This window comes from Chelonoidis abingdonii, chromosome 3 (assembly GCF_003597395.2).
Source record: "Chelonoidis abingdonii isolate Lonesome George chromosome 3, CheloAbing_2.0, whole genome shotgun sequence".
Lineage (NCBI taxonomy): Eukaryota > Metazoa > Chordata > Testudines > Testudinidae > Chelonoidis > Chelonoidis abingdonii.
The window spans coordinates 133,091,319-133,103,530 of record NC_133771.1 but is presented as its reverse complement, the minus strand read 5'-3'; the positions used below and the strand labels follow the sequence as shown (position 1 = coordinate 133,103,530).

At 43.9% G+C, this 12,212-nt stretch overlaps 1 protein-coding gene across 1 annotated transcript in view; it reads right to left on the bottom strand.

The window, feature by feature from the left end:
• Window positions 1-11,828, bottom strand: part of LOC116825216 (sulfotransferase 6B1-like) — a 24,205-nt gene extending 12,377 nt beyond the window's left edge. The window contains 6 exon segments of the mRNA XM_075063443.1: window positions 3,124-3,218; window positions 5,742-5,868; window positions 6,265-6,287; window positions 6,290-6,353; window positions 10,245-10,390; window positions 11,627-11,828. Of these exon segments, the coding sequence (XP_074919544.1) occupies window positions 3,124-3,218; window positions 5,742-5,868; window positions 6,265-6,287; window positions 6,290-6,353; window positions 10,245-10,390; window positions 11,627-11,828 (657 nt within the window).
• Window positions 11,829-12,212: the final 384 nt, after the last annotated feature.

Here is a 12,212-nt window from a genome sequence, read left to right as displayed (position 1 = left end):
CAAGAAGGAACTGAGGAGTGGGGGGGCCAGCAGGGGTATATATCCGGCACCACAGCGGCGCCACTCCAGGGGGCGCCCTGCCGGCCCACCGAGTGTTGCTAGGGTAAAAATCTCAGACGAACGTGCACGTGGTGAGCACACACCTAACTGGAATGGATATGAGCAACACATCTCGAAGAACAACAGTTACAAAGGTGAGTAACCGTCTTTTTTGGGTATCCCCCAATTTACACCTCACTTAACCTGCTTGCTTACAAAATCGGACATAAAAATTCAAAAGGGTCACAGCACACACTGATTGAAAAATTGCTTACTTTCTCATTTTACCATATAATTATAAAATAAATCAATTGGAATTTAAATATTGTACTTACATTTCAGTGCATAGTATATAGAGCAGTATAAACAAGTTATTGTATGAAATTTTAGTTTGTACTAAACTGTTTTTTATGTAGCCTGTTGTGAAACTAGGCAAATATGTAGATCAGGGATCGGCAACCTATGGCACGCGTGCCGAAGGTGGCACGCAAGCGACTTTTAATGGCACATGGAGTGGGCTGAGCTGCTCAGCCCAACGCCGCTCTGGAGTTCCCGCTGCTGGCCCCTTGCCAGCTGGGGTACCCGCCGCCACAGTCCCACTCAGCACCTGCTGCTGGCCTGGGGGAAGGAACCCCAGGCTGGCAGCAGGCTGAGACCCCAGCTGGCAAGGAGCTAGTGATAGAAACCCCAGAGTGGCGGCAGGCTGAACTGCTCAGCCTGCCGCTGCTCTGGGGTTCTGGCTGCTGGCCCCTTGCCAGCTGGTTTCCGCACAGCCCCACTCACCTTGCTTCCAGCTGGAGTTCCAGCGCAGGCCCCCTGCCAGACTGGGTCCAGGCTTCCGGCCCTGCTCAGGACTACCAGCCACCAGCTCCACTCACCTCAGCTGCAGATCTGGGGTTCCAGCTGCTGACCTCCTCCCAGCCGGTTAACAACTGATCACTCAGAAGCCTGTGTGCAGCTTAAAGTATCTAAATCGGTGCCATCAGACGCTGGAAAACTCAGCAAGGAAAAGCAAGGGCAAGGATCACACTAAACTGATAAGATCTGCATTTTAATTTAATTTTAAATAAAGCTTCTGAAACATTTTGAAAACTTTGTTTACTTTACATATAACAGTAGTTTGGTTATATATTATAGACTTAGAGACCTTCTAAAAAACATTCAAATGTATTACCGGCACACGAAACTTTAAATTGTATACATGAAGACTCAGCACATCACTGCTGAAAGGTTGCTGACCCCTGATCTAGATGAATTAATGTACCCCCTGGAAGATTTCTGTTGAGAACCACGCTATAATGGAAATGTTGTGGTGTTTCCAAAATGCAATATGATCTTTGGGATACCCAGCAGATCACCTACCAGGCAGGCGGCCTGGAAAGCTGGCCAGTCAAGGAGTCCAGTAGCTCAGGAAGCTAGGGAGTCAGGTGCTCAGGACGCCTAGAGGCCCACTCCCCTGCCTGTCCGTTCATCAAGCAGGCATCCCTGAGAGACAGCCACCCAGACTCCTGATAGCTTAGGGAGCTGGTGATCCTGGAAGCCCAGCTCTGCAACAGCTCATCAGATGAGCTGCCGAGGAGCCTGGCTGCTGAGGAGCAAGGAGCCTGAAAGCTCGGGACAACCTCAGTTCCACCACTGAGGCTGCTAAGAAGCATAGGAATAGAGAGGTGGGCAGATGGGGGCAGGAAAAGCAGGCAGGCAGGCAGGCCAATAGGTCGACCTGCCTGGTTTCCATCAAAAGTGTTGAAGCAATTTACATGTTCCCACAGAACACGAAGAGTCCATTGAATCAGCATTTTCTGTTGGAAAGCTGACGACCCCTTAGAGAGAGAGAGAGAGATTGCATTAAGATTTTTCTAAATAGATTTCATGTGGGGCCAAGGTACCACACTGCAGGCATTGAAGAAATTAAATCACCCTGTTTTTATTTTATTTTTTAAAATCATCTCCAAAATACCTTGGCAATTTTCAGCAAGCTTTCTAGGAAAAAATCTATCCTACCCTATATCACAGCTGTAAAATTTCAGGTGAATTTATTTCAGTTTAGTTGGGTGTCGGAATCATAATCAGACTGCAAACTGAACACGTTTTTCCCACCTAAACTATTATACAAGTGGTTAGTGTTTCCCCATGGTCACTCTCCATATGCTTTGTGGTAGCTGGGCATAATAGGAAGGCATGCTAAAGACAGCCTTGATTTGCAAATCAAAATTGTTATTAGATGACTTTGTGGATTTTGTCAGTGCTTCACATGCTTCGTGTTACTGTAATTTAGGTTTTAATGCAATATGTAGACTACAATCCCATCCAGCTCACTCATGTGTGAGATTTGAAGAAGTTCACATTTTAATCCACATTGGTTACAGATGGCCATATCTTATTGTCCTCCATTTTGGCAAAATTTCCCACTAAAGACAATAAAGTTTTGACTGAGTGAGGACTGAAAAACTTGGCCAGTTTTAGTGTGAAGATGTTTGCTCTGACTTTCAGAGATGCAGCGCACCCACACGCCCCAGCGAAACCAGTGGGAACTGTAGATGCTCAGTATTTTTTTAATATTAGGCCACTGGCTCATGTTAACTGTGTATGTTAAAAAAAATCTTAGGGCTAAATCAAGGCCTGGTGTAAGTGGGTGCAAATCCATTGAAAGGTAACGACATTACAAGGCTGATGTTGGCTTTTGTTAATCATTTCCCCATAGAGTGGATACTATTAGAACCTTATTCGTTCCAAAGTCTCTTTGTTCCTAGATTCAAGTTTATTGGCACATTGGTGGTCACAGAAAGTGAAATTCCACCCTACTCAGAGGTCTTGAACCAACTATATGACATTTGCATCTGACTTATTTCTTCACAGGGTTTAAGTAGAGCTAGTTAAAAAAAAATTCCACTGAAACATGAGGATTTTTTTTATAAAATGTGGCTTTTTAATTACATTTTCATGAACATTTCTGTTTTGTCAGTTTCTGTCAAAAACAAAATTAATTGTATAGACCTGGCATGGGCTTAGTAGTTGTGTTGTTATCATTAGCAATGCACTATTTCTGTATGAAGTAAAGATTCCCTTAAACAGCATTAACCTCACCTCTTTCAGCTCTTCATAGGTTATCACCATAACATTTTCATCATCCACATGCTTGTTCCATTCAACTAAATAATCAAAATAGGAGCCCCGGCATACTGGAGAAAAAAAAACCCAGAAAATCAGAATGATTCAATAATAATGAGGTAAAGGTGAATTGAGACAAGGGACATGGACTCCTGGCTGACTTCATGGTGTCAGACAGGGTTTTGAGGTGAGGACAGGGCCGGTGCAACCATTTAGGCGAACTAGGCGGTTGCCTAGGGCGCCAAGATTTGGGGGTGCCAAAAAGCAGCACCCCCCCCCAAATTTTTTAAATGGTTGCAGCGGCCGCTGCGTAGTCTGAGCTGCCGGCGGCAGCAGCTGCCTGCAGCCCGGCAGCTTGAGCTTTTTTTGCCGGCAGGGCAAAAAGCAGCTTGCCTGCAAAGCCCGGCTGCAAAAGGGGCTTAGGGCGGGCCCCCGGGTTTCCAGACGCGCAAGGCCCGCGCGGCAAGCCGGCAGGCTTAGGGCGCCCCCGGGATTCAGGGGAGCCGCAACCGTGGCGGTCCGGCCGCTTAGGGCGCCCCGGGGTCAGGAAGCCGCCGCGGCGGTCCGGCAGCTTTCCGGGGGCGCTCCCAGGGTTCAGGGGGAAATCAGGAAGCCACCGCGGCGGTCCGGCAACCTCCGGGGTGTCCCCCGAGTCAGGGAGCCGCCTGACGGCCGGTCCGGCGGCGGGGCCCCCCCCACCCCGGGGTCAGAGGAGCCCGCGGCTCCGCGTGGACCTGCTGAGAGCATGCCTGCGGCAGCTCCGCCGGAGCACGCGATGACCCACATGGGGGCGGCAGAATGTCCCGGCTGCCTAGGCATCAGGAAATACCTTAGTCTGCCCAGCCTGGGTGAGGACTACAGTAACAGGTTTCTGCCACTGCTCCTCTGAACAAAAGCAATATAGTGTTCCCTCTATCTGACTGGCTTAGTAGGTGGCCATTAATGGAGAGAAGCAACATACTTGCTAAGTGGTAATAAGGACTAACACACCTCACTAACCACCTTAGAGACATGAGCATACAAGCCGAAAGCTAGCCAGCCTGGAACATTCCAAAGTGCATTCCTGTTTTACCAAAGGGAGACATCTTGTCTGACTGCTAGCTGGGTCGGAAAAGGAAGCTCTATCCATTTGCACTAATCCCAACTTACAGGTGAGTGAGTGATGGATTTTTTGGTTCAGACACTAACTACAAAAATTTAAAATAAACAATCTTGTTTAGATCTTGAACCATATACCAATTTTAATTTTTTTCAATAAAAAAGTAAGAAAAAAATTGGTTTTAGATAGAAACCAAAATGTTATCACATTGACTCCAAACAAAATTTTATATTGAAATTATTCACTTTGATTCACGACATTTTAGTGCTTTTCACACTTTTTTTGTGATAATTTTAAAAGTGAAAGTGCCATTTTTGAATAGGATAAGTTTGAACAAAAATATAACTTACAGACCTGAAAACAATCAAATGAAATGATTGACAGAATGATTGAAACAAAAATGCAACATAGAGAGTCCTTGGCACCTTATAGACTAACAGACTATATTGGAAGCATAGAGCATTATCATGGGTGAATACCCACTTTCGTCAGACGCATGCGTCTTTATTGCTTTTTACAAATTTCTATTTACCACGCTAACCCCTCTGATACGTGAAACAAATATGTCAGTATCAGAAAGGGATAGAGGGGTAGCCGTGTTAGTCTGGATCTGTAAAAGCAGCAAAGAATCCTGTGGCACCTTATAGACTAACAGACGTTTTGGAGCATGAGCTTTCATGGGTGAATACCCACTTCATGCGTCATGCGTCTGACGAAGTGGGTATTCACCCACAAAAGCTCATGCTCCAAAACGTCTGTTAGTCTATAAGGTGCCACAGGATTCTTTGCTGCTTGAAACAAAATGTTTCCTCTGTTTAGAAATTTTGTTTCTAAAATTAGAAAATTTCTAAAATTACAAAATTTAAATTCTAAAATTGATAAAATTATTTATCAAATTCTAAAATTGATAAAATTATTTATCAAATTCAACCTGAAATCAGCAAATATTTTTGCCCTCCAAAAAACAATTAGTTCAAAACATTTTGCTCACTTCTATTCTCAATAATTTTAGCCTTCTACCCAGTATATGAATTCAGCTTATGCATTGATTAGCAGAAAGAAAAGTTATAGGGTGAAGTTGTTTTGAGTTGCTATATTGCATTTGGATTTCTAGGCCAGCATGCTTAAGTCTATTTTAATAAGTATTAGCATAGCTGGTAATATAATTCATATTTAATTTTCTAAATCTGTGTTTCAGATTATATAAGATTCAGGGTAATGGTGGCCAGGCCATAAGAGCTTATATGACCTATTCAAGATCACAGAGGGAGTCAGTGTCAGTGAATAAATTATCTCTTGATTTCAGGGGTCACAGGCTGATTTCAATTATGTCATTTATAAATCTAGATTAACTTTAAGACCAAGAAGTTTTTCTTGAATTATAACAATACAACTGAGATCAGAATCTGTCCTGCGTCTTCCTGAATCCCAGTGCCCAGTTTTGCCAATGTACTAATTAATCAGAATAGCTGAAAAACAGAAAAACAGAGTGTACTTTTTCCATGCATAAAAGCTGCAAAATACTCATCCCATGAGCTAAAAGAGGGAAGTGTAGGCATATTGTTGTGAAAATGGAAGTAAGATACAGCGGTGTCTTTTGGATTTCGAACCAGCAGCAGTATCTAAAAAACATATAGAAATGAATTATTTGTTTAAAGGTTGAAAGTCAATACAAAAAAGTTTGTACTTTTCCTAGCACAATGAGATCCTGGTCTATGACTAGGGCTTTTGGCACTATGGTAATATAAATAATTAATTATTAAGTAAGAAAAAGTTTATATTTGTTTAACAGTCACAGCATCAGTAGAATCAGTTTAATTAATTTTACCTTATTTGAAAAATAAGGAATGGCAAAGCTCATTAGCAGGATATTTTCTGCTGACATGATAGCAGCGAAACAGTCAACATTTAAATTTTCAGCATTAGATTTCAGTGTTCATGCACCATGTAGACGAATGGGGCCAGTTTACTCCCAACCTAAAGCTAATCTATTTACGATATTGTAAATGAGGACTCACCTTGGCCTTGCTTTTGAAAATAATTTGGGCAGGACTTAAGGAGAGAGATGTGTTACTATGATTCTTCTAAATGGCAATTCCTTCATCCTCTTTAAATAAAATTGGCAAGAAAGATAGAATTAAATAGCTTCTTTAATAGAAATTTATCATTTTAAGATTTGTTTTAAAAAAAGTAGATTTTGCAGGAAATAATATTTCTTTCCTTGCCAATCCAGAGGGTGACTATTTCACTACCATTAACATATGGCAGAATTTAAGACAAATTAGCATTAATTTTTCCAAGGCCTTCTTGAATCTCTCATTTCTTTCAAACTTTAACTACCATGATCCCAATTATTAATGTTCCTCTAATTCCCTCTAGTGAACGTGGCCCCATGTAAGTTGCTCCTCCAGAGGAAATACTGTGCAAGACCCTGTTCTAACAAAAGCAGCAAAGAATCCTGTGGCACCTTATAGACTAACAGACGTTTTGGAGCATGAGCTTTCGTGGGTGAATACCCACTTTGTCAGATGTGTTCTAACAGTATTTCTGTACTAACAGTATTTCCAGCCTGACTAGAAATTGGGGGCCTGTTCTTTTGAGATGTGCAGCTGAGTTTAGGTAGAACCAGTAATATACTCATTATCTAATGGCTGACAATAAACACTTCTCCAGAACCTCTTAGACATTCAGATAAACATAACTAGTAAACTGCTCTGTAATAGCATGTTTCCCAGTAAGGGTGCATCTGCTGGCATCTCTGGGTGGCTTTGTGTCCTAGCAAACAGATAAAGCAGTACTGGTATTCAGGAGACCTGAGTGTGTGCAAGTCATTTCTCCACTCTGCCTCAGTTTTACCTTCTGTAAAATGGGGATAATGATACTTACCTCCTTTGTAGCTTTGAGAGCTACTGCTTAAAGTGCTATGTAAGAGCATGGTATTATTACACATGTCTAATCAGTATCTTTCTATAGTCTCAAAAAGACAGATCACCATGTCAAAAAAATCAGCATCATAGCTAGGGCCCTACCAAATTCATGGTCCACTCTGGTCAATTTCATGGCCATACAATTTTAAAAATCATAAATTTAATGATTTCATCTATTTAAATCTGAAATTTCACTATGTTGTAATTGTAGGGGGTCGTGACCACAAAAAAAAGTTGTGAGTGGAGTTGCAAGGTTATTGTAGGGTGGGTTTGCGGTACTGCTACCCTTACTTCTGCGCTGCTGCTGGTGGCGGCGCTGCCTTCAGACCTGGGCAGTTGGAGAGTGACTGCAGCTGGCTGGGATCCCAGCTCTGAAGGCAGAGCCGCCGCCAGCTACAGTGCACAAGTAAAGATGGCATGATATGGTATTGCCACCATTATTTCTACGTTGCTGCTAGTGGGATGCTGCCAGCAGAGCTGGGTGCCCGGCCAATAGCCACCACACTCTGGCCACCCAGCTCTGAAGGCAGCACAGAAGTAAGCACGACCCCCGTAAAATAACCTTGGGACCCGCCTGCAACTCCTTTTTGGGTCAGGACCCACAATTTGAGAAATGCTGGTCTCTGTCGTGAAATCTGTATAGTATAGGGCAGTGTTTCCCAAACTTGGGACACCGCTTGTGTAGGGAAAGCCCTTGGCGGGTCAGGCCAGGTTGTTTACCTGCCGCGTCCACAGGTCTGTCTGATCACGGCTCCCACTGGCCGCAGTTCGCCGGTCTAGGCCAATGGGAGCGGCGGGAAGCAGCAGCCAGCACATTCCTTGGCTTGTGCCGCTTCCTGCACTCCAAACTCATCCCCAGCCCTGCCCCACCCCAGAACCCACACCCCCAGTCAGAGCTTTCACCCCCCCCACTGCATCCTCAACCCTCTGCCCGAGCCTTGAGACCCTCCCACACCCCAAACCTCCCATTCCCAGCCCCAGACAGAGCCCTCACTTGTATTCTCACCCTGAGCCTCTCCCACACTCCAAACCCCTCATCTGCAGCCACAACCCACAGCCCTCACCCCTGTACCTCATTCTTCTGCATCCCTCCCATCCCTAAACTCCCTTCCAGAGCCTGAACTCCAATCCCCTGCCCCAGCCTAAGCCCTGCACCCCAGACCTCCTCCCTCACTGAAACTCCCTCCCAGAGTCTTAGGCAGGTGAGGGGGCGGAGTTTGGGCTTGGGCAGGTTCTGGGCACCACCAAAATTTCTACAAACCTGCCACCCCTGATCCTGCCCTGCAAGCCTGAACTCCCAGCATTCTCACGACACATGCTGATCCCTAGTGTCCACTGCTGATATCCAGCACCTCCGTCCTCTCTTAACCTGTGAGTCCCTCTCTGGAGTGGAACTGGACTGGAACCAAAGACCGTCTTGGAAGCAACATTACCAGCCCAAGTGGTCAAAAATCATGAGCTGATCCCGCAAAATCACAGACTGTACTGCTGCTGCTTCATCCATTCTTCGGCGGCAGGCCCTTCCCTCTGAGAGGGACTGAGGGACGCACCGCTGAATTGCTGCCAAAGAGCCGCTCCGGGGGAGGGCGCAAATTTATATTCTTGCCTCGGGCACAAAAATACCTAGTTATGGCTCTGCCATACAGCCCACTTTCACCCTCAGAGTCTCAACCCTCGTTGGTCCTTCGTCCCCCCACCCCCCGTGAATATTCCAACACCCTGCCTAATTTCAACTCCTGGGAAAACACTGTTTGCATTGCTTGTGTTATGAGAGCTTTTTGGCCAAACAGAGGGCCCTCTGAAGTCATCGATATGACCCCTTTCTCAGGCAATAAAATCAGTTACTTACAGAAATGATAAAATAATAACACACACAAATTATGTCTACAGGGAGTGTGCATGGCATATCAACCAGCGGTTCAGCAGCTGCAGATTCCGTGAGCTTTGTACTGGTGTTAGAGGTTGTTCATCTAGGATTAATCACTTATCTCTTGAGTTTTTGCTCCTGTTGATTTTTTTCTGGAACAGAGTTCTAGTAGCACAGATTCATCTCCCCATACAGCAATCAGATTGAGTACCTCCTGTTCGGTGCATGCTGGAGCTCTTTTGCGATTCTGGGACTCCATGGTCATCTGTGCTAATCAGCTCTCCACACTCGGCAAACATTAAATGAAATTCAAAAGTTTGCGGGGCTTTTCCTGTCTCCCTGGCCAGTGCATTTGTGTTGAGAGTGCTGTCCAGAGTGGTCACAATGGAGCACTCTGGGATAGCTCCCAGAGACCAATACCTTCGAATTGCATTCACACTACCCCAAATTCGACCCAGCAAGATCAATTTCTGTGCTGATCCCCTTGTCAGATAGGAGTACCGAAATTGATTTTTAAGAGCCCTTTAAGTCAACAGAAATGACTGCGTCATGTAGACGGGTGCAGGGTAAAATCGATATAACGCTGCTAAATTTGATCTAAACTCGTAGTGTAGACCAAGCCTGAGTCCTCTCCCATTACCTCCCCTATTAGCTCTGAAATAAGGGGAGGCAGGTCTCTCCAGCTGAATGAAATCCTGAGAAACCATGAGGCAGAAAATCAACCCTGGAGCTGACTGCCAGTTAAAAAAGGAGCTGTTAGCAATCAGAATGGGAGACTCCTAGGCAAAAGACATCCTCTGTCATGGAAAATAAAATGGAGAGGGGTAACCGAAACTCCCCTAAACCCTTAGTCATATTCACTGTTGCCTGTTTTGTGGTGGGCGACCTGAAATCCTTCCTCTCCACATAACCAGCTCTTTGGGGACAGTAGTAGTGCAAAGAAGAGAGTGACAGGTCAGAATCTAAGGAAACCCTGTGGTGGGGAGGTCATTTGCATGAATTATCCACCCCTTGTTTGAACCTCAATGGTTTCCAGTCATGGAATGGCTAAGCAAATGCATGGCACCCTAATTGTACTGACTTGATCATACCTTGTGGGAGATAAGAGTCCTCCACAGTCTGTAAAATTGAGCCATTACAGTTTATCAATTCTTAGATGTGTCAAACAGTTAATATTAACATTCTAATATCATCCCATGCTGACCTTAAATTTCTCTGGATCCCCAAATTCAAGACGTAGAAATACAGATAATTCATTTCTAATATTCATTCTCTCATTAATTTCTTCCTTTGTATATTTTGCAGCTGTAATTTCCAAGTCATTTAAGACTTGATCAAGCCAGTTAGTACCTGAAACAAGATAGAAACTGGTTTAAAGACTACGGAAGTGAAAATTGTCACAACTGTTGAATGTATTTAGTTGCAAATACCTATGTATGGTATCAATTACTGTGGAAGAAAAAACATTAACTTTCAAGGATAGTAGCTAACTAAACTGAAATCTTACTTTGATACAGGAATATTTTCCTGTTGTTAATGACACAAGCTATGAGTGAACAGAAGTGTCATGTGACTGGGCTAAATAATGTGTCAACAAACAGGAACAGTCCTGTTTGCGAAGCACATACTTCTTTGCAGTTAACAATTTAGTTATAAATCACCACATTAAAAAACATGTTTTCTGGGTGAATTCATGTCACAGATAAATGCAGGCACCACCATTGTCACTGACTAGGCTCGTACTTTCCATTTCAGGGTATGCTATTAATACTAGCTTGACCAAAAGCTAAATATACAATAATGGTTTCTAAAAAGAGGAAATCAATTCGGGGGAAATGGACAGAAACACGTGATCATAGTTATGTGAAATCTGGATACCCTCATATCTGTGAGTCACACTGTGTTTTTTCTCAGATTTCATCTGTGTTAATTTGGAATCATTCCATTGGCTTCAACTGAGTGTCTTAAAATTTACAGCTGTGCAACTGACAGCAGAATTTGATCCAATTTTTCCATGTGAGACTTGTTCAATTAATAAGTGAAGGAATTGTTTTTCAAACCACCAGCTCTTCAAACTCAGTCAAATTGACAGCCAAGCTGTTTTCTTAGCTCATTCATCATCACAATGCAAAATATTAGTAAAGGTTTGTTGGCTGTAATGAATCAGATCTACAATGAGACACACATGAATGTTTTATAATGTGTCTCATCTGATGTTTGGATGCAACATTACAACCTTATATCTTTCATGCTTGTGCACACGAATTTATGTTCAATATTTAGTAGCTCATGGTATCAAAGATCAAGAAATTTTTTCTGCAAGGTACATGTTCATAACACTGGAGATATAGTTATTTAAAATGTAAATATTCAAAAGGAGAAGAAAGTAAGTAACTGATGGTCATTAATGGCTGAAATTATTCTTCTCACCTCATTCATCTGAGCAATCCCTAATACAGTATCTTCATGATGGACAGTATTTACTATGAATTGCAGTCATGTATAGTTATTGCATTACATGTTGCCTAATCATTCATAACTATAACATTTCAAATTTAATTTTTGAAACAAGCAAGCAATATTCACCATTTTTAGTGTATCCTGCTAAGATCACATTGTCACTCCTGGCTTCAAAAGAATCAAGAACTTGGAAAGTTTCCAGGTTGCAAAAAGCAGCAGGGTACAAAATTCCTTTATAGGAAAATAGCAGGTCTTCAAGGGCTGCCTTTTCACTATCAGCCAATGTCTTATCCAGATATTCAGCTACTGTCTTTTTGCTCTTATCCATGTTTGAGAAACTCTCTATTCAGAGAGATTGAAGCTCAGGCTGTCTTTTAGTGAAACATCTGCAGTAATGATGTACGGCACAGGGCCGCCTGGGGGGGGGGGGGGCAAGTGGGGCAATTTGCACTGGGCTCCGCAGGGGCCCCCACAAGAACAGCCGAAGCTCCATCGCTGGCCGGGCCCGGCCCTCCTGGAGCCTGAGCGCATCCAGCAGCGTCCCGGACAGCTTCAGCGTGGCTCTGGCGGGGCTCCTGAGCTCCGCCCCACTCACAGCTAGGTGGCGAGGCTGCGAGCTCTATGCTGCATGGAGGAAGCTCAGGCCCCTTATCACACGGCTCTGAGCGGGGCGGAGCTCAGGGGCCCTGCGGGAGACACGCTGACGCTGTCG